The sequence below is a fragment of the Dipteris shenzhenensis genome, chromosome 11, assembly GCF_047967505.1.
Source record: "Dipteris shenzhenensis isolate YYH24624 ecotype China chromosome 11, Dip_SZ_1.0, whole genome shotgun sequence".
Classification (NCBI taxonomy): Eukaryota; Viridiplantae; Streptophyta; class Polypodiopsida; order Gleicheniales; family Dipteridaceae; genus Dipteris; species Dipteris shenzhenensis.
In genome coordinates, this window is record NC_141606.1 from 6,156,622 (window position 1) to 6,179,111 (window position 22,490).

At 48.8% G+C, this 22,490-nt stretch overlaps 1 protein-coding gene across 1 annotated transcript in view; it reads left to right on the plus strand.

Annotated features, from left to right (window-relative positions):
* Positions 1-22,490, plus strand: part of LOC147896540 (wings apart-like protein 2) — a 120,727-nt gene that overhangs the window by 90,055 nt on the left and 8,182 nt on the right. The window contains exon 13 of the mRNA XM_087381455.1: positions 3,670-3,751. Within this exon, the coding sequence (XP_087237581.1) occupies positions 3,670-3,751 (82 nt within the window). The remainder of the gene's footprint in view (positions 1-3,669; positions 3,752-22,490) is intronic.

The following is a 22,490-nucleotide window of genomic DNA, read 5'->3' on the forward strand; positions in this document are numbered from 1 at the left end:
CAGAGTCTCCTTGTCGGCACATCTCAAGCAGATAGAGCCTAATGCAGACCTGGTCATGGAAGTATATCAATCATGATAGTGGGCCGAAGCCACTCCCATCTCTCATCTCGATAGGTGAAACTGAGTCGACTAAGCACTGTGAGGTGTTGAAGACCATAAGCTTGGTCCTCCCAAGGTTGACTGCCAGGTCTCTCTCTCTGCAAAACACCTCTAGGGCCTTCAGATGTCTCCGCAGCCCCTCTGGTGAGGAGGAGAGAAGGACTATATCATCAGTGTATAGCAGTATCTGTATCATAAGATCGGCCAGTGGTGATCCTTTGCCTCCTAGGCGGTCTATGAAGTGATCTCATCAATGTAAAGCCCAAAAAGGGTCGGTGAGAGGGGGCAGCCTTGCTTCACTTCGATCGTACTCTCGACTCAATCCAATCGACCACCTGGGGCACGAACTCTGCCTCTGACTGACTCATATAGGCTCATCACTCCCCATATGAATGTCTCGAGGATCTGCATCTCCTTGATTATGCGGGATTGTGGGACAGTGTCAAAAGCCTTTCGAAAGTCTACAAAGCATGCGTAGACTTTTTGGTGTCTAGATCTCGCCTCCTCGATGATAGCCCTCAGAGTGAAGATACGATCTAGGGTAGAATGCTGTCTCTGGAATCCTACCTGTCCTGGTGCTCCTAGTGCTCCTAGTGCTCATTGCCCTCGAGCCTCTGTATGCTTGTTGATCTATAAATCTTGGCCAGTGTATGGCCAATCATGAGGGTATGGTAGTTCCCAGTCTCCATAGGGTCCCCGGCTTTGTCTATTGGCACAATAGTGGTGGTGCTCCAGGCAGGTGAGAAGCCGTGACATAGCCCGGTTGAGCATTTGTGCTAGGAATGGAGCTAGGACCTCCTGTCCATGTGCAAAGAGCTCAGTCGGTAGGCCCTCATGGTGCTGTGCTCTCTGATTGTTAAATCGACGAAGTGCAGCTCGTACGTCCTGTGTGGTTAACAAGTGACAGGTGGTGGGCCTGGGCATAGAGGACATATCTGGCGGTGTCTGCCTCTAGGCATCATAGAGGGAACATGCATGTGTGTGCCATATATCTGGGTCAGTGATGGGAATAAGTGGCTTCCCTTCCAATAGAAACCCCCACCTAGTGGTCGGGTCTCCTCCTCGGAAAGATCTGACAATCTCATCTATCCTATGTGTGAGGAAAGCCACCTCTTACAATGTGTCAATCGTCGGAAGCTCCTATGTGCCTCAGGTGATCCAAAGCTCGCTGCGGTGTGAGGTAGGCTCTTGCCTCTCTGCACTCGTCATCGAACCAAGGGTTTTGAGGCATCTTCCAATCTCGGATCCGCATGGGTCGAGTCGTGGGAAAGGATCTGGTAGCGGCGTCTTGTACTGCTGAGACAAGGGTGTCGGATGCACTGCCGAGGTCTATATCATCTCCAAGTAGGGCTGGGAGCTCCCTAGCGAGGTGACTCACGTGCACTGGGTCAAGGGCACGGTCAAAGTGGATCTGAATGCGTGCGGGCATGGGAGGCACTCTCCTTGTGGTTGGCATGGTGGTAGATATATGAAAGGCCAAGTATGAGTGGTCAGCTCCAAGGGGGGGGGGGGGGGTATGGTGAAGTCCTATATCCGTGAGACTAAGTCTAGTAGGCCTAGTAGATAGTCTACTATACTAGACCCACCGCCGTGCGGGAAGCAAGTTAGTCTTCTAGAGGATGGCCATCTATGGAGACCATTATAGATGATGATCAAGTCGTGGATAGCTCCCAGCTCAAGCAGGTGTTGTCCATATCCTATCACCTATGGGGCATCTCGAGAGTGCCTAAGTATCCCGAGCTCAGTTACATTTAGCTCCGAGACTATGTGTGGATCTCTATCATCCGTGAAGTCGAGCAGGCCCACCTGTCTATTTCCTATCCGTGCATTGAAGTCCCCCCGTAGGAGGATGTCTCCTAGTCTAGAGAACTTCGGGATGTCATCATGGATCGTCTCCTATGGGCTGTGTCCATCTTTAGTGACCTCTTGTGCGTAGGATGACGTGTCTGGAGGGAAGTAGCACACCACAATGAAGATAGGTCAAGCATTTGGAAGCTGAATTCATATCCACATGTGTCTTGCATGCTCCTCTCTCTGAACTGCCGATATGAGTGGAGATTTGACTCCCAAGTATACCCTGTCATTGTAGGTAGCCCTCTCTCAGGGCTCTCATGTGTCTTAGTGTAGAAGATCAGGTCTCTTTCAGTATATGTCTCTGAGAAGCCCTCAGGGTCGGCGGACCAGAGGGTGCCATTGCAATTCCACACCGCTATCTTCAGCTTATTGTGTGTTGTCATCTCATGGGTCTGACACCGTCATGTGTTGTTCACTGCACCTTCTTACGAGAGAGAGAGAGAGAGAGAGAGAGAGAGAGAGAGAGAGAGAGAGAGAGAGAGAGTACAATCCAAGGGCTCGCCACTTGCTGAGTGCTATGCTAAAAAGCTCAGAGAAACTCCAAACTCAATAACGAGTGCTCAAAATACATAGCCAGGTGCCATGGTGGCTCTCCTGTGAGCTATAAAGAAATTGTGTATCTGTGTCTATCAGGTCGTCTCTTGGTGTGGCGGGGGGCATGGTCTCCTTGATCTTTGTATCTGGTGGACCATATCCTCAGCTTGGAGAGAGAGAGAGAGAGAGAGAAGAAGAAGAAGAAGAAGAAGAAGAATATATTATCGTCCTCTGAAGACCAAAAAATCGGCCTATGGGACCTGAGCAATACAAAATCCTCGCACACAAAGACTCCTCCCTTGGAGGGGAGGGTATTAAGAGAAACTACCTTTAAGTCTTAGGTGAGTTCCTGTGCTTGAAAAGCTTATAGACAAACGTTCCTAAAGCTGGGGGTGACCCACTATGTAGCATATCAGCTAGTCTGTTATGTCCCTCGAGAAGAGAGCTAAATGCTTTCTGGATGTGAGTATAGTAAGGGCATATCATTACCATGTGTTCTTCAGTTTCTGCCATTCCCTGGTCACATAATTGGCATATTCTGCTCTCTTTTGGCATATCTTTCCATCCTCCTATTTCAATCTGCAGCCAGAGAGAGAGAGAGAGAGAGAGAGCCAGAGAGCCAGAGAGCCAGACAAAAAAATGAAATATAGCGAGCTTGTAACACCCCATGTAGGGGAACTAGAGGCATGTATTGAATCTTTATGATATGTTTATTGAAAGAAGCTATAAAAGAAAATATGAAACGACTACATCTTAGAGAAATGGAGAGTGGTCTAGGCTAGGACTCTTGAGGCCTTGGTGGGCCTAAACATGTGTGAGATCTCTCTCTGTCCTCTTCCAGTCTGCTTTGCTAGTCCCACCTGGGCGTCGTGAGGCAAGCCTTCGTGAGGTTGTGGAACGAGAGGGTTGGCTCAAGCTAAGCATTGCATGTGCGTGTGCGCACACGCACTTATGCGCATGCAAAAGTTTTGGAAAAGATCTAATCATGGAATGAATTTTCTAGATGGCTATACATTTAAACTTTGAAGTGTATTTTCTAGATGGCTACATTTAAACTTTGAAAGTCATTAGATGTATGAGGAGCTTCAAACAGAATGTTTTGATTTGAGAACAGGCAGGATATGTGAATGGCCTTTTGTTTTGAGTTTTATGTTTTCATTTATTTGTATGTGCTTTTTGTAGTATGAGCGTGCGTTCTATGATTGCCAAACATCTTCCCAGGGGGACTTTGAGCACGCTTGTGCCTGTTCTTGAGCGCTTCTTGGTAAGTATCTTCTTGCTTGCAATGACCCTTGTCCCCCCGCCAAACATTAAAAAAACCATCTCTCTCTCTCTCTCTCTCCCTCCCCCCCCCGATGCCTCATAATTGTATAGAGATCCTTTTAAATTAGGTTATCATTAGCGTGATGATTCATTTCATTGTTCACCGTGCCCAATTGAAAGTGTCTGTTTGAAAACATCATTGGGCTTGCTCATCATTTCAGCATTCAAAGAGTGATAGATTAGATGTTTTTGTACATCATTCATATGGCTCCAACACTTATAGTTTTCTAAAGCCTTTTGTCTATGATTCTCTCATAAATAGGTTTTATTTAGTGAAAATTCTGAAATTCCCGTATCAATTCTAGTGAACTTGGTGTGTCCCGGTCTTGCAATGTGTATACATTTACGGAGTGTGCTTTTTAATCCAAACAATAAGCGAAAGTTTGATATCTTGGTCTTGCAAGCGTGCTTTTTAAGTCGTATAGTATGATGATGCAAATAGTATGTGTTCGATATAACAAGTACTACTATCAGCCTTCCTCCCACATTATGTGAAAAAAGTTTCATAACAATAGTCAAACAAAACATGTCTTTTGTTGAAAATTCTTCATGGAAAGTTTCAATGAGACTTTCACTTGATGGGGGTTTTCAATTTTCTATAAAGTGGCATAGGATTTGGTCTACCTTCATTGTAGATGTTTGACTTGAGCTACCTAGCTTTTGTGCTGTCGTAAGCTTGGGTTTTAACCAATATGTCAAATCTTAAAATTCAACACACATGAACACATAAGCAAAATGCTTTAGAATCATAAACATGAAACAAACAAGCACACATATAAAGAAAGAAAGATGGCTTGACATATAGCAAACACATTCAAGTTTTTTGTGCATATGGGATGCCTCTAACACCTCCAATCGCTAGTGTGTTGCTTGAACCAAGTATGATGATAATGGTTTGCATGAGCTTTAAATACATGGTCGAGCCTCTATAAACTTTTCCCACATGGTGGAGTTACTTCATAACAATATAGACTATAAAAGTAGCAATCCTCTATACAGACAATGCTGTTTTTTTCCCTTGCTTGGAAAGGTAATTGAGGCTCCATACAATGTTACCAAACCAAGCCAGTTTGTTTGATGAGGACAATCGAGAGCTATCTGTGGCTAAGATCTTGTAGGGTGTGTTTGAGAAGGTGATTATCCATCATTCATGGTATATGTTGGCCATATCTTCTCTCTTGGGAATGAGGCATGCCCAATTGTGAGAGAAAGAAAGAAAGAAAGAAAGTATTAACGTCTTCTGGAGGCCTTGCGGTCTATGAGACAAAGTACAATCACAGAAAGTAGCCCATACAAGCCAAGGGCTCACTAAGGCCCTTTGCAGAGTACTAAACACTAAGTTAAAACAAATGCAAAAAAAAACTCAGTTCTCAGACTGAAGGTCAAAATACATAGCCTGGTGCCAAGGTGGCTCTACTATGAGCTGCAAAAATGTCTCGTATTTGTGTCTGTTGGGTTCTCTCTCGGTGCTGGGAGGCGTGGTCTCTGTATTTGGGGGGCCATGTCAATAGTGACCCCTCTGGTGGGATGATCCCCTTGGAATATGCCGGTGATGGGCTGGACCTCCATCTTGTGTGCCTTGGTCCATCTCTGGATCTTTGGTTGCCTCTCTCCACGTCGTCGTCTCATCCAACTGACCCACTCAGCCCTCATATCATCTATCTCCTCCTCCTCAACTCTGCTATGTCCAGGGGCAAACTCAAAAGTGTTAAAATCTGTCAAACATCACTGGCTCAATCTAGCTCAGTTGCAGGTGTCACTGTCTCCTCTTGCTTTTTGATGTGGCGCAACAGGGTCTTTCTATGCCCTTGCATCTCCATCAAATAAAGACCAATGCAGACGTGATCCTGGAAGTGAATTAGCTGGGAGAGAGGTCCAATCCATCCACTGATACTCTAAGGAAATGAGCACGGTAGAGGAGGTCCAACCATATGGTACGGTTGATCTCATCACGTGGAATCAAGTGGCCTGGAACATCTAAGCTATATTGAAAGGGGGGGAGACGGTCCATCTACATGCCCTGGCTGCGAAACCATTTGGATACGCATGCGTACCAAGCCATTCTAATTCCCCTCTCAGCTAGGTGTATAGACGACTCTAGTTCCAATCTCGGCAGTCTCCCTCTAGGTAAGGCATGTATCTTGCAAGCTGCACCAATGACCCCCCCTTGCCCGCGCCTGCGCCTGCGCTCTTCTCCTTTGCTCCGCCTTGTCCGCTCGGAACATCAGGTCACCGCGAAGGGGGTGCACCTAGCCCGAGACCCCCTCCACGTTCTTAGCCACAACCCATCATACGGGTTGTGGCCATTGCACGAGCATCGGTCTTGCTAGCCGCTTTGCGCGGGCATCAACTCAGGCCCGGGGCCTTCAGTTTTGGCACGTGTGGCTTGTGGCCTCCAGCTCCAGCATGTTCCTACCCGTGATCAAGTGTCAAAGTGGCCCTCAGCCCATTGTGGGTCAGCCAATGGCTTTAGTCGTTTTCAGCAAGCCCTTCATCAAGCATTCGATCTTGTAGGCGACTTGTAATCGGGCTGGCAAAAGTGTGACGAGCCTCCAAGCCTCTCTTTTCAAGGTCTCGCCAGTCCCAACAAGCACATGTTTTGATGAAGGCAACCCTGAGTTAATGGAACGCCTCAAAGAGTTTGGCTGCTCGCGATTTCTCTTGGCTGCCACACGGTGACGGGAGTGATTGTCTTCCTCTACTGAACCACCTCCAAGTCTTCTCCTATGCAAAGTTCAGCTAGAGGCTTTTCTTGGGCAGTGGTGTGATCCTGGCATTCTTGGTGGACCTTTTTCTCACGGGCGCTTTCCTTCCCTCTCTCTTCATCCTCTTCTTCCCAGTTCCCTGAGAGGTGCAGTTTATTGCTTATCCTAGTGACATGGCTCCTTGATAGCGACCTTTGGTCCGGCCAAAGGGGCTCCATGGCAGCACCCTCGACCCCCACAGTTGTCAAAGTGCTTCTTTCATAGTCGGATAAGCAAGAGGTTCAGCTGAATCTTCTTCAAGATAGGGCAATGATAGGTAGGATTGTTGGTCTCACTCCTTCAAGGAGACGAATTAGGGATTGGATCCAGGCTAGCCTGGCACTAGATGGCGACCACATTCAAGAGGTCACGATCTATGGACGCGGAGTTTTCCTCCTACAGCTTTGCTCCCCGGATACCACTCTGGCTCTCGTGGAGAGGAGCCCATTTCTCCTGGGCCCTCACTTGGTTTATCTCATCCCTTGGTACCATGGATTCACAGTGGAGGACATGGACTCGACTCACCATGTCCCCCATTTTCTTGTGATGCTCCGCTTCTCGGGGCTTTCAAGGGAATACAGGTCCATCCTCCCTTCCATAGGGCGGGCCTTTGGCACAGTTTTAGAGTACCCCTCAGAGTCAGAGTCGGCAGTGGTGACGGATGACGGAGTCCCTCGTCTCAAGCTAGTGGTAGAGAGCCCGAACACACTTGCAGAGGTGATGCTTCTAGAGACCTTGGAGGGAGGTACGCTTTGCGAGCGTATGGAGGTCTCTGGTCGACCAGGGCAGTGTTTGAGGCGTAGGCAGAAGGGACACCTAGCCAGAGATTGTATGAGAGGAATGAGCAGGGCGCATCCCTCCTCACAGGTGTCACGAGGGCAGCATAGTTACACGAGAGAGGGCGGGACTTGGAGTCCACCCAGGCAGGCACAGTAGCATTTTGAGCGACGGTAGCTGGAGTCCCAAACTCCTTGGGTGGAGCCCCCTCAGAAGGAAGATGGACCAAGGCAGGGAAAAAGAAGAGGAGCAAATGGGCAAAAAAGAATCAAAGGCAGCGGGCCAGCCGCAAGAGTAGAGCACATGCAGCGGCTCAGACACAGGTTGTTCAGAATGGTGACTTGCCGACAAGAGCATCATGTGACCCAGAGAGAGTGCCTTCGACTTTGGGACATTCTTCAGACCCGTTTGGAGGAGAGACTCCTTGCTCGTCACAGGAGCAAGAGCGGGCATCAGAGCCCCCCAGATCACTAGTGCCTCCGGCCCCCCCTCTTAGACCGGAGAGGATGTCACAAGGACACACCACGGCAGCGAGATTCTACACCCCTTGCTATGACAACAACGAGATTCTACACCCCCTGCTATGACAGTAGCTGACCCCACCCAGTTGCCTTCACCACCCCCCCAAGATCCACCTGACCCCTCTCCGCCACCCCCCTCTGCGCTTTCCCCACCTTAGCCTTCTCCGCCGGCCCCTCCTACGGTGGTTACCCTCACTATCCTCCCCTCCCTGTCAGTCCCCTCTCCCTCCCTAGGAGGCACCCCACTAGGACCAGCGATGGGCTTCTCTTTTGTGGGTAAGGGGAAGGCACAAGCTTCTATTCCCACCTCTCCCAGCACTCAGGATACAGTCTCTTCTCATAGGTCCGGGGAGAGGGGCTCTGAGACTAAGCCCTCATACCTTCACATGCGAGCGGGCCATAGTTGCACGAAACGCTCGTTTCGTGGGCAGAAACGGAAACGCCGAAACGGAAACGGCGTTTCGTAAACCCTGTTTTTTCCCCTAACCCTAAAAACGGGATTTCGGCCGCCTCTCTTCGTCTTTCGCCGCCTCCCTCCCGTTCCACTCCTCTTGTGCATCCTTGCTCCTCTCTCCACCTCCTTCAAGCTCTCTCCATCCCATCCTTTGCTCTTGGACCTACCGTCACCTCCATCCTTCTCTGCGCTCTCTCCATCCTCTTCATCCTTTGCTCCATCTTCTCCATCCTGCAAGCTGCAGCCTGCAGCTTGGCAGCCTGCTCTCCTGACTCCATCCCTCCATCCTTCTTCTCTCCATCCTCTCTTTAATCTTACCTTCTACCTCTCCATCCTCCTCCTCTCCATCCTCCTTCACTTCTACCTCTCCATCCTCTCCATCCTCTTTTACCTCTATCTCTCTATCCTCCTTCTACGGTCTACCTCCCATCCTTTCTCACGAGTCACTTGTGACCTCTCCATCCTCCTTCTCACCTCTCCATCCTCCTCAATGCCGAGAGATGCTTATTGGGTCCATGTCTCCCTCCTGGATAGTTATAAAGGAGGCGGTGGCTCCAAGAAGTGGAGATGCAACTATTGCGGCATAAGCAAGACGAGGTCTGTCACACGGGTGAAAGACCATCTAGCAGGTGTTCCCAGCAAGGATGTAGGACCTTGTGAGTTCGTGCCTACTGCAGTGAAAGGTGGCCTAACAGAATGGAAGCGTGCGCGTATGGCAGCCTTGGCTGCAAAAAGTGGAGGACAAGGGCTGCAAGATGAAGAAGAGGCTGCTGACACTGAGCCATTGGATGATGCCAGCACATTGGGTTCTGCAAAGAGAAGTAGAGGGGCATCAACTACATCGAGCGCGGGTCCTAGTGCCACAAGAACACCCTTGCCACATGGATCAATTAGTGTGGATGCTAGTGCGGGGAAAAGAGGATCACTGCAAAGGTCTAGCATTCAAGCACGCTTGCAAAAGCAAGCAGTGAAGGAGGCCACTAGTGAGCTCACAAAGCTCTTCATACAATGTGCAATACCCTTTCATGTGGCGAAGACTACACGATGGAGGAAGGCCATGAGAGCCGTAAGCCGCATTGGGTATGAATGGGAAGGGCCTACATATGAGGCCTTGCGGACAAGAGAGCTAAGAAGAGAGAGGGAATGTGTGGAAGACCAAATGAAGCCCTTGAAAGAGACTTGGAAAAAATATGGATGCACACTCTTATGCGATGGATGGTCAGATGCACGCAAGAGGAATGTGTACAATATTTTAGTGTCTTCTTGCAAGGGAACCATGTTCTTGAGAGCCATATACGCTTCCACTGCAGATACAGTGATTACTGGGCTGTATATTTGGGAGCATTTACGGGCAGCCATTATGGGAGATAGGTGTTGAGTATGTGGTGCAGGTGGTGACAGATAATGGCAGCAATTGTGTGTCAATGGGTGCCATGTTAGAAGATGAGTTCCCTAAGATTGTGTGGACACCCTGTGCCTCACATTGCCTTGATCTTTTGATCGAGGACCTAGGGAAGATACCTTGGACTGATGCCATCTTCTCCACAGCCCGCCGTATCGTGAAGTTTGTCACGAAGAGACCCAAAGTCCTCAGCATCTATCGGGCTTACAGTGACCTTGAGCTATTGAAACCTCCAGCCACAAGGTTTGCTTACATGTTCATAGTGGTGGAGAGGCTTGTGCGAGTGCGCCAGGGCTTGTTGCGCACGGTTGTGTCTCGGGAGTGGGGAGATTGGGATGATAGAGGCCAAGCAAAGTCTATCAAAATTTTTCGCATGATCATGGATGAGTCTTGGTGGAATCAGGCGGAGGCATTAATCGAATCGATTAATCCTATCTACACGGTGCTTCGCATCACAGACATGGAGGGAAGCACATTAGGGCTCTTGTACGAGTTTATGGACAAGATTGGAGAGGCCCTCAACAGAAACACTTCCCTATCGCCTGATAAGTAAGACTTTTTACTTTTGTAATATGTATAATTATTGTAGTTACTAAATGGCAATTTGTTATCATGAAGCCTGGAATTTTCAGATATATATTATGTATGTACTATTATCTATAGTCTATGAATTTTGCATGCATAATGCATTCTAATTTCTTGTGGCATGATTTAGGGTTGAGTCCATCCGTGCTATATGGAATAAGCGGTGGAATTGGTTCCACCGCCCAATCCATGCGGTGGCACATGTATTGCATCCGCTCTGGCGCAGTCAAGAGCAATATGAGAATGACGAGTTGGAGGAGGGGATGCAACAGTATCTACAAAATTGGACGGGTGGTGACTTGGAGATGCAACGAAGACTGGAGGATGAACTTCTATTGTTCCGCAATCACAGCCTCTTCTTTGGTCGACCTACGGCTAGGCTCCGAGAGACACAGTTGTAACCTGTCTCCTAGTGGGAGAAATATGGCAACTGTACTCCTACTTTGGTAAGAGTCTAAGAGACAAGTTCCAACGCCACTAGTTGGAGCTTAGTCGTTAAGTAATTTGAAGTTTTATCTACTACAAATATGTTTAAAGTTATCAAGTTCCTGATACTTGTCTCGACTTAATTGGCTTATGGCAGAAACGCCTTGCTATACGTGTTCTCTCACAGGACTGCAGTTCCGGTCCTTGTGAGAGGAACTGGAGCACTTGGGCCCTCTTTCACACAAAGAAGAGGAACAGATTGAGCACGGCTCAATTTGAGCGGTTGGTGTTTTGTCATTGCAACCTCCGTCTCCTTGAGTTCACCGCAGGCTGCCTCGAACCTCGCCAAGTGAATGTAGACAAGGTGGACGTGGAGAAGATGAAGGTCATACCAGATATCCCACAGGAGGAGCTGGACATATACACCATGTTGTATGAGGAGCTGTCAGCACCAGCACACCACACACGATCATACACTCAACCATTTGGAGATGGTGCTAGTACTTCAGTTGCACCCGATGGTCCTGATCCTGATGTTGATGATTCTTCTTCAGACAGTGACACAGATGCCTCGAACTTATCTGAGGACGCAGAGGATGACGATGACGAGGAGTCCATGGATGATGCAGATGATCAGTAGTCCTGCTGCTTTTTTTCATATCATCCATGAGTGCTTTTATTTTGAGTCTTGCATGACTCATGAGTCATGAGTCATGATCATGAAATTTGTGGATCATGAATCATGATCATCTATGGAGTCTGGACATTGAATACTTTCAAGTTTCAAGTTTCAAGTTTCAACTTGTGTGCTAAGTTTAAACTTTTAAGTACTTCAAACTTCTAAATTTCAGATTCTTGTAATGCCAAACTTGTTAGTCATGACTCATGATACATGTTGATTTCAGATTATTGAAGCATCATTCAAGAATTTAGAATCATAGAGGCATGAATCATGAATGATGCATTGATGCTTGAAGGCTGAAGCCTGAAGCTTCAGCCTTCAAGTATAGATAATTGTAATTTGTATTATGTATGATTTGCACTCTATTGATAATTATATTATGTATAAAAAATAAATTTTTATACATAAATTGTATCATATTGCCGTTTCTTCCGTTTCCGTTTCGGCGGGGCCTGGAAACTCCGTTTCTTCCGTTTCCGTTTCGGTTGGTAACTATGGAGCGGGCCAGTCGCTGCTGCGGGAGTTTTGGCAACTGGGTCCTTGCAACTTTTTGGAGATCCTGGATATGTACCTGATGCCCTTGGAGTTGACCATTTTGATCCTACAGCCCCGAAAAGGGGGCCTTAGTGTGGTTGGCTCCCGCACTTATCTAGTTTGAATCCTCCATTTCACCTCCATCGGGATGGAGAAGTGGACCCCAGAGCTTTTTGATGCGATGATGGAACATTAGGTTTACGAGATGATGGACGAGTGGATGGGACCTCAAGGTATGGATCTTTGGTTGGCCCATGGTAGCTCTAGATATTATCAGCTTGGCTTTTCTCCAGTTAAGCCTATTCAGGCTTAGTTGTAGCTGTGATCTGCCTACCTGCAGAGACAATCTTTTCACAGCTTGACTATTGGACGCTCCAACATTGCGCCGACTTGTTTGGCGTAGATGTTTCTTTCATGCAGTATTGGGCTCGGAGAGTGGGGATTGAGCTAGTGGCAACGCGTTCGTCAGCGCACAGATACTGATTATTCGCTCGCTAAACCCTTGGCAAAGTCATTGAAATCCGGCTTCCTTGAGCAGGCTCTCAAGCACAGGCAAGCCTTGTTCACTACCACCCCATCTCCATGATTTTGACGGTGGTGAGTTGGATTGTGCACGGGCTTCATGACCGTGCGCGCAGCCAGCCGTCGCAGTACCTAATTTTACGTCAGGAATTGCAGAGGGCTCTGGTAGGCAGGTCAGCTGATCTTCTTTTGATTCATGAGCATATGTTCTCAGCAGCAGACATGGCACGCCGTCACCACCTCCTCTCTGGGAGATGAAAGGAAATCTAGTTCCCAACAGTTGGTAGGAGCGGTGGGGTTTGCATTTCAGCATCTTAGGTGCTGGCCCTGGAGATTTTTGCACAGGGTGAGCTCATTCTTGGCCGCATAGTTTGGATGGGCCTTCAGGCAGGGGAGGCACAGATTGGTATCCTAAACGTGTACGCACCGGCTCGCAGGCAACACCGCTTGGCTTTCTAGCGGCGGCTCACAGATTGCCTCCCAGAGGTGGACTCATGGATTGTTGGGGGAGATTTCAATAACCTGGAGTTCATGGAGGATAAGTAGGGAGGAGCCTCTTTCGCAGATATGCCAGTGGGGGAGAAGAGCACTCAGGAGCAGTTTATTTTTGCGGTTAGTGGCAGAGATCCTTGTTGCGAGCCAGAGTTTACCATACTTCCAGGTAGCCTGCACTTTTCCTTTGGCCAAAGCCGGTATGATGGACTGCTAGAGCTTCTGGACAGATTTTATATTGGTGACTCTGCGGTGGGTCCACCGGCATTCTAGCAGGTACCACGATGTAGGACCACTCGCCAACAATTCCTCCATGGGGGAGTCCGCATACCAGACAGTCTTTTACAGGAGGACGACGTCCAGCAGGCATTGGTAGAGATCTGGAGTCAGCCCGTGGATAGTCCCATTGAGGGGTTGGTAGCATGGGCGGCTGAGCGGATACAACAGAGCAGTCAGGAGCTACAGGGCTAGGCACTGAGACGGCGAGCTGCTCTTCAGGAGCGGCGGGAGCGGGCTCTGCGTTGAGATCTTGCGTCTAGTGAGAGACTCAGGGAGCAGGACCCAGGGTCCATGGCTGTGGGACCGCCTGGAGGGCACACGCTCGGAGTTACAGGACTTAGAGGTCTGCAGAGTAGAGTTTTCTTACCACTCTTCTAGGGCCAAATGGATCCAAAAGGGGGACATGATGACCGGCCAGTTTTTCCAGACCACAGGACCACGGTTAACAGGGATCCAATTGCAACGTCTTAGGGACTCCCAAGGACAGATGCACTCAGACCCACAGGAGATTCTCGAGATGACTACATCCTTCTATAGCCACCTTTTCCAATCGTCGGAGGTCTCGGCTACCACTCTTTTGGCTAGAGAGGTAGTTTGGGAGCAGGTCCCCATAGTGGTCTCATCGAGCCTTAGTAGATGCCTGGAGGAGCCGTTCATGGTTGAGGAGTTGTGGGAGGTCCTATAGGCTCTTCCAGCCCAGAAGTGCCCTGGAGACGATGGTTTGACCCTGACCTTCTTTCATTGCTTTTGGGAGCACATCTCCACCCCACTCCGGTTAGCCTTTCATGAGATCTTTGACTCAGGACTTCTTTCTCGTTCCCTGAGCAGAGGTTGGATATGCATGATTCCGAAGGGGGGAGATAGAGCAGATATTCGACAGTGGAGACCGATCACCCTTCTAGACACAACTTACAAGATCTTAGCTAAGGACTTGAGTTGCGCCTGAGACCCCACCTTCCGGATATCATTCATGAGACGTAGACCGGTATTGTCCAGGAGTGCAGCATCCTAGATAATATCTTCACCTTCTAGGAGGCAGTTGATTGGGCCAGGGAGGAAGCACAGCCTCTCGCTATCCTTCTCCTGGATTTTGAGAAGGCATATGATAGAGTTGAGTGGTCCTTCCTGGAGGGGACTATGCAGAGACTCGGCTTTTCAGAGAGGTGGATTAGAGGGATCTCTGCTTTATGTGCAGGCAGCTCCAGTCAGGTGATCATTGGAGGCCATATAGGCGAGATCTTCCCGCTCTCCCATTCAGTGAGACAGGGATGTCCATTGGCTCCTTATCGTTTCCTTTTTGTGGCAGAAGCGGTGGGCTATTTTCTGCGTTCTCAGACACTTGGCCTTACAGGGATGAGGTTGCCGATCCGACAGGAGGAGGAGCTCCTAGATTCGGAGTTTGCAGATGATACAATGCTCTATGTTGACGTTTCTACAGCTAGTCTAGAGAGGGTCAAAGGTGCGTTATCCATTTATTGCGAGGCCTCCGGAGGTCGCATAAATTGGACCAAATCTGTTGGCTTCTTCACTGGCACGGAGGAGAGCCAGGAGGTTCAAGGATGGGGCACAGATTTTGGCTTTCGGTGGATCGCGAAAGGAGAGAGAGCCAGATACATGGGCTGTCAAGTGGGCATCGATATTTCGGCAGAGCAGTAGTTCAGCCCGGTGTTTTGGAGAGTGTTCGGCGGAAGCTCGTGTACTGGAGCTCCGCGAAACTCTCTCTTGCACGGCGTGCTCTAGTGGTGAACCAGGTACTCCTTGCCACATCCTGCAGGGTACATGGCTTCTTGTTGGTGCTTTCACCGAGGTTGCTACGTCGATTGGTTCGGAACTTCCCCTGGTCGGGATCGGATGGCACCCAAAACACCAGGGCCAGAGTGGCTTGGCAGACAGTGATTTTGCCCCAGGCACAAGGTGGACTTGGCATTATTGATCCTGAGATGCAAAGTTGAAGTGTGAGGCCTCACCCCAGGGGTGGAACCTTGGAAGCTCCTACTACAACGGGGGCTTCTTGGGAACACGCCTCACACTTAGGGCCAGTGGTAGCAGTCCTACTGGTGGATTTTCTCTGAGGCTCCGCTGACAGGGAAGGTTCTTCTGCCGTTGATGCGGAGTCTCTACAGAGTGTGGCAGAGATTGGAAGGAGGACTCATCCGGGCTAGGTTGTCTTGCAGAGAGGAGTTTGAGAGATAGCCGCTCATGTGGCACTTGGAGATCAGAGACTCGGAGGGGCACATGCTTGGGCAGCGGACTCATATCGGATGGGCACAGTGGGACAATGGACCGGCTAGATCCTTCCGGACTTGGATACGACTTCCCAGAGAGACAGAGGCTCGTAGATAGGCTCTCTATTATCTCTGAGGAGCAGGCACCAAGATACAGGAGATTGAGGAGGCGATCCCCGACTCTTGGTGGGAGGGATTACGGAGCCCTTGGACCCCCCATTGCTGGTCAAGACAGTTCTCATGGATAGGGGTACCGTTCAGGATACGCTTCTTTCGGGGGTCTCTTGGCTTCCCCTAGTCTCTTTTATCGAGTGGCATAGGGAGGATCTTTGTAGGCTGAGTCGGAGATGGAGGAGGAGACAAAGGTGGACTTAGAGGACATAGAGTGGAAGAGGGTGAGGATTGTGGGCCGCATGGACAAGACTTGGTACATCGACCCCTCCATAGTCTTATCGATCCGGATGGAGCAGTATGGCGCTTATGGCTTTGGGAGGGCAGACCTTTGTGTGACATTCAGTGGGACCCAGGGGAGTGGTTGTGTCCAACTCGCATTGGGCACTCGGACCGGGTGGAGGAGGTCTCTTTCTTCTCGTATACTACTCGAGGCAGTAGCATGGTCCCGCACGAGGGAACGCCACTGGCTAGAGTAGGATGTCCCATGAGAGGTCATAGGTCGCTTTTGGCCTCGCCTTTGGACGAGTTTACACCCGTGGAAGATCTCTTATTTCTTTTGGCTGTTGGCGCATGGGTGCTTGCCCATTGGTCCTTGGCTGGAGCAGATGATGCACTAGTTGTGTGGATGGAGTTCTAGAGACGATCCCACACTGTCTTTGGGGCTGCCCTGTCGCATAGCGGATATGGTTGGTGTCCTTCAGGATTGTTGCTAGCACGCGGAGGATGAGTAGGGGTTTTATGTGGGGGACGGTGGCCTGCCTCACGGAGGGAGGCCACGCCTTTGCAATCGACTTTGTCACACCGGCCTACAGGTACATGGGTAGTAGGTTTTCCCAAATTGAGATTCATGATGCAATTCAGCCCTCCCGTCCACGCTCACCACCTCTCCTGAAGGATGGTGTAAAAAAATTTTACCTGGAATAGGTTGGTACTTGATCCAAAAATCAGAAGTTGTTACCTTGGTCTCCTTCTGGAAGCGCTTACACTTGTCTGTTAGATCAGACAAAGAGAAAGTATTTCAATGGCATGAACAACCAAAAAAGGAGGAGAACTTGACCAAATATGTCCTTGAAAGAGAAACTGGCACACTTTAACAGCATATAGAGTTGTTATGAGGGCATTAAATGTATCTAGCTCAAACAAATGCAAACATATGCTTATGAAAGACCATATTCAAGATGAGAACATCTGGGTGACCCGTTGCAGTCGGGTGATGGGAGGTCAGGCGGTTTCTCTGATAGCTACCTTAGTAGCCATTTGGCAGGATATCATATTCACCTTGCGCGCCATTTGGGAGCGTGGTACTCCATGCTCGAGAGCGACAGTCAGAGACGGGAGCGCTTCCGCCAGATTTGGCCGGTAGGCATCTTCTACACGATGTCCGCGAGTGGTATTCGCTGGGGATATAGACCACCACCATAGTTGCTAGCTCCTGTTCCGGAATCTCTATAGGCGTGGTGCCATGAGATCCGGAAACGGGTGTCGACCTTGTAGCCTGGCAACCTGTTCTTTTCTTGTTTCATCGACAGCTCCTTGAGGAAGTTGGTTGTATGGTTTTCTTCAAGCATTAATAGAATTTACCTTTCTTTGGAAAAAGAAAAAGAAGTAAAGGTAAGGTCTAGACCTTGTGGAGATAAGTGACTGTTTGGAAGATGGCATCAACTTGGAGTGGTGTCATGCCAAACTCTGCCTGTATGATCTGGTGGGGGACATGGCTCCAAATCATCCTGGATCCCATCATCACTTGCAACCTCTTGAAACACCGCCACTCAGTCTTGTTGACAAATGACCCCCCCAGAAGGGTGCTGCATACATGGCCATCGCTCTCACTAATGTGTTGAATGTCCATTCTTTCGTTGGGGGGTCTTGGAAATGCGTGTGAAAGCATAGTCTCTCTAGTCAAGCTAGAGCTCCCTGCCGTTGCGTAAGTTGTGCCATAGCTGTGTGTCATCGGGAAGACTGCACTTGCAAAGGGTGCCCCTAGGTAAGTGTATGAGTGTACAATCTCCACTGGCTCCCCTCGGTAAGTTGTGTCGTTGAAGAACTGCGTTGAAAATCATGACCTTGGTCTTCCCAAGGTTGACTGTCAAGTCTCTCTCTCTCTCTCTCTCTCTCTCTCTCTCTCTGTGCAAAACACCACCAGGGCCTCTAGGTGGTGTCTAGCCTTGCTGTTGAGGACTATGTCATCTGCATACAGTAAAATCTGTATCATCAGATCAGCCAACAATGATCCCTCGCCCCCCAGACAGTTAATGAGGGTCGTGATCTCATCAATGTAAAGCCCAAATGTCGGTGAGAGAGGGCATCCTTGCTTCACCCCTATCGTGTTCTCAATCCAATTTGACAGGCCTCCAAGAGCACGTATTCTCCCTCTTACTAAGTCATATACACTCATCACTCCCCATATCATGTCTCCTGGGATATGCATCTCCTAAAGTTGTCTGATCATGCGAAATCGTGGGACTCTATCGAAGGCCTTCAGAAAATCTACAAAACATCCATAGACTTTCTGGGATCTCGACCTCGCCTTTGTGATGACTGCACGCAAGGTGAAGATGCGATCAAGGGTGGAATGTTGTCTCCGAAGGAGCTGATCTCTCTAGTATTGACCCATATATCTTGGCCAATGTATGACCAATCATGAGGGTACAGTAATTCTCAGTGTCCATGGGATCTCTTGCTTTGTGTATCGGCACAATAGTGGTGGTACTCTAGGCAGGGGGGAAACCATGGCACATGGCATTATCGAACATTTGTGCTAGGATCGGGGCGAGGACCTCCTGTCCATTTGCAAAATGCTCAATACGTAACCCTCGTGGTCCTGGGCTCTTCAATTGTGGAGTCAGCTTAAAGGAGCTCGCACATTCTATGCTGTGAACAATCTGCATGTGGTGGGTATGGGGAGGGAAGACCTGTCTGGTGGTGTTTGAGACGGAGGGATGTCGCATAAGTGTGCCAAACATCTGGATCTGTGATGGGGATGGGGGGTTTCCCCTTAAACGAAAGTCCCCAAGCAAAGGTGGAGTCACCTCTTTTAAAAAGATCGAATCACCCCATCCATCCTATGTGATAGGAAAGCTTGCCTCAGAGCCTCTTATGCCGTGTCAATGCCGGTAGATCCGTTGTGCCTCTGGTCTCGTCAGATGTCCCAAAGCCTGTGCTCTCGTGTGAGGTGAGGTCTTGTCTCTCGGCACTCATCATTAAACCATGGATTTGGGGCATCTTCCCACATGGGGAGCGGGCGGCAAAGCGAGTCGTGGGAAAGGACCTGGTGGAGGCATCCTAGACCACCGAAACCAAAGCGTCTGAAGCATGTGAAAGGTTTGTGTCATCTCTGAAGTGGGTCGGTAGCTTGCGTGACAAGTGGCCCATATACACGGCATCTAGACCATGGTCAAAGTGTATCTGGATACGGGTGCGAGCTGGCTGGTCCCATCCTTATTATCGAGGCTGTGTATGACGATGAGGTGGCATGTACAAGATCTATCCTTTCCTCAAGTCTTTCAGGATGGAGTTCTTTTTGGGCAGATCTTGAAGGAAACAGTATGAGAAAGACTCAAGGAGCTGGCATTGACTCTGTCCCTCGCAAACCATTGCACCATGGATCTCCGGACACCGACTTGCAGCCTTCTTCTACGCAACAACTTGGCAGATTAAATTATTGCCAGGTGGAGTCTTTCCAATCTGCTTTTAAGGATTCTCTTTAACAAATTACATCAAATGAAAGAATCCACATTAAAGCATGGAAACCCCTGGTAATTCACCCGGCATTTCAAGGACACCTCAGGCATCAGCTACCACACAATATCGTGTTCAAATTGCACAGCCAGCCCATTTTGGAGCCTTTGCATCTTGGGTCTTCTGTGTCACGTGCCCTCCTAGTGACTTGGACCACATCCTCTACCTTCTGCGTGAGGCACCTCAGTTACATTACTTCCTCAGCACAGTACAGGTTGTGTTCCACGAGACACGAAGATACCCTGAACACGATATTCCTCAAGAGTTTGCTGTCCATTTTTGGAGAGAATTTTACCCCTTACCTTCGGCATCTCCAGGGTACTCTCCACCTCCTTTAGCTCCCAGATATCCTCCTCTACAGATTGTACCTTCTCCAAGTCAGTATTTACACTCTGAAGGCACTCCCTCTCCTGGATATCCTCCACTTCCGACAGCAGTTCCTTATCCCTTTTCAGATCCGTGGACTCTGCTACCTACCCCCGTCCTCTCACGAGGAGTAACACCACTTTCAGCATCACCAGTGTTACCTCAGACAGGACCTCCCTTACCAGATTTCCACGGGTGGTTCCATCTTGCCTCGCCTGCCCCCTCCAAGATGAGCAACCTGAGGGAGCAGCCCGAACCCTCTTCCAGGAATGGTACAAACTAGAGCGTAAGTTCGCGCTTTTCTCATAGGGATCTCCGACATGTCGCACCGCTCACGTGAAGCCTCTCCAGAGATCAAAGAATCAAGTCCAAAAAAGACCCCTGAAGTCAACGTACAAGGCGACTCACTATTGCAACTTCAAATATCCCAGCTTCAGGACAGCATCTCCGACTTGGTTCAGAAAGTTCAACAACTTCAAGATTCTCGAAGTACCGCACATACAGAGGATGACGTGACGCAACCAGACGACTCTGCGGACTCCTTCCCACCAGAGGTAGAAAACACTGAACTACGTGCCCTCTACCGATTACTTCAAGCTTCCAAAACTAAAAGACTTGACGTCAAACTTCCGAAAGCCTACACTGGTCAACGCAATCGCCGAACAGTTGACCAATGGCTCGCTAAAATGCGCATGTATTTTGACACTGTTGACCTCACTGAAGGCAAAAAGATCGCCTTGGCAGCCTCCCTCCTCAAGGATACAGCATTTCTATGGTGGCAAAGACGCTTAAAGGACGGAAAAAGTGTGTTAACATGGGAACGTTTTGAACACGTGCTCCGTAAGCAGTTTATACCTGCCAATGCGGACTTCCAAGCACGTTCAAAACTCCGACAGTTGGAGCAAACGGGTTCCCTGTCTTCGTACATCTCTCAGTTCACCACATTGGTGCTGGAGATTGATGGTTTAACTGAGGATGATCGCTTTCATGCTTTCATCTCAGGCCTAAATCTCTTGTTACGCATTAATGTTCTTAAAGCAAACATCACCACCATAGATGGCGCTATTGCTTACACAGAGCGCATTACAGATTTCCTAAACACAGGGAAGCAGAGTGCTAATCGCACACAGAACTCTACTATGGCCAAAGGTGCTCGCCCTCAAGATAACACCAGGTTTTGAAAAAACTTCGGTAATCAAGGTCAGCGACAGTCTCAGTTACCTCAGAAATCATTTGTTGTATTCCAACTGAAGCACTCCCCCAAGGATCGCGCTTCTTCTTCTTCACAAAGTCATTACCGACATCCCCAACATAAAGGTGCGGCCACTGACAAGAAGAACAACTCCAGCTCAAAAGGACTTTGTACCATCTGTACAGGCGACCATAGATGGTTCGATTGTCCCAAGCGACCAAAGCAAAATTCCAATATGGAAGCTAGCACGTCCCAAAAAGAAGATGCTACCTCAGCACAAGACAAGAAAGGCAAAGCTGTGCGAATGGCGAATACCATCCACCTGAGCCTTGCCAGCAACCCCGAACCTTCCCTGGCCACTTAAGTACTTTGTGTTCAAGGATCGATTCGTGGCACAACGGTCACTATCCTCATCGACAGTGGCTGCTCTCATAACTTCCTAGCTAGTTCTATGGTTGACAAACTTCGGTTGACCACCAGTCCTAGTCTCATGGACTATCAGATTGAACTCGCAAATGGAACAACTTTCTTGTGCAACACCAGGATCAAAAACTTGTTTTTTCGCATCCAACATTATACGAACAAGTTGAACTTCGACATAATGCCTCTTTCTCGGTACGATGTCATACTTGGACAACAGTGGCTCTACGACTATGATCCATCAATCAGTTTTCGCAGCCATACTATCCAGTTTGTCCACCAGGGAAAACTTATTGAGCTAACTGGTTCTAGGGACTCTCCTTCAACCCCAGTTGCCTCTGCCCTACAAGTAAAGAAGTGGGTTCGTAAACATCAAGTAAAGACTTCACTTCTGTTGGTTACAGCAGTAGAGGAGACACCAACAAAGGATCCTCCTGAATACCTCAACCAACCTTTTTTCCAGCCCTACGTGGATATTTTTCCACAGGAATTGCCAAAGCAGTTACCACCTCGACGACCAGTGGATCACCCAATTGAACTTATTTCCGGCAGTAATCCACCGTCGAAACCTCCTTATTGGGTTTCTTACGCTCAAAATGAAGAAATCCAAAGACAGGTTACCGAACTACTCGACACAGGTCACATTCGGCCCAGTCGCAGCCCTTTCGGATCTCCTGTACTACTTGTGGAAAAAAAGAACAAGTCAATGCGCCTCTGCATCGACTATCGAGCCCTCAACAAGCTCACTATAAAAAACAAGTATCCATTGCCTCGCATCGATGACCTCTTCGATCAACTTCTACACGCAACACAATTCTCCAAGATTGATCTTCGTTCCGGTTATCTTCAAATTCGTATACGAGAAGGCGATGAGTACAAGACAGCTTTTCGAACAAAGTATGGACACTATGAATGTTTGGTCATGCCTTTTGGGTTAAACAATGCCCCAGCCACATTCATGACACTAATGAACGACATCTTCAGGCTTTTCCTCGATAAGTTCGTCATCGTTTACCTCGATGACATCCTCGTTTTCAGCAGATCCCTACATGACCATAAACAACATCTTCACAAAGTATTTGAAGTTCTCCGCACAAATTCTCTCTACATCAACATTGAGAAGAGTGAGTTCTTCAAGACCCAACTC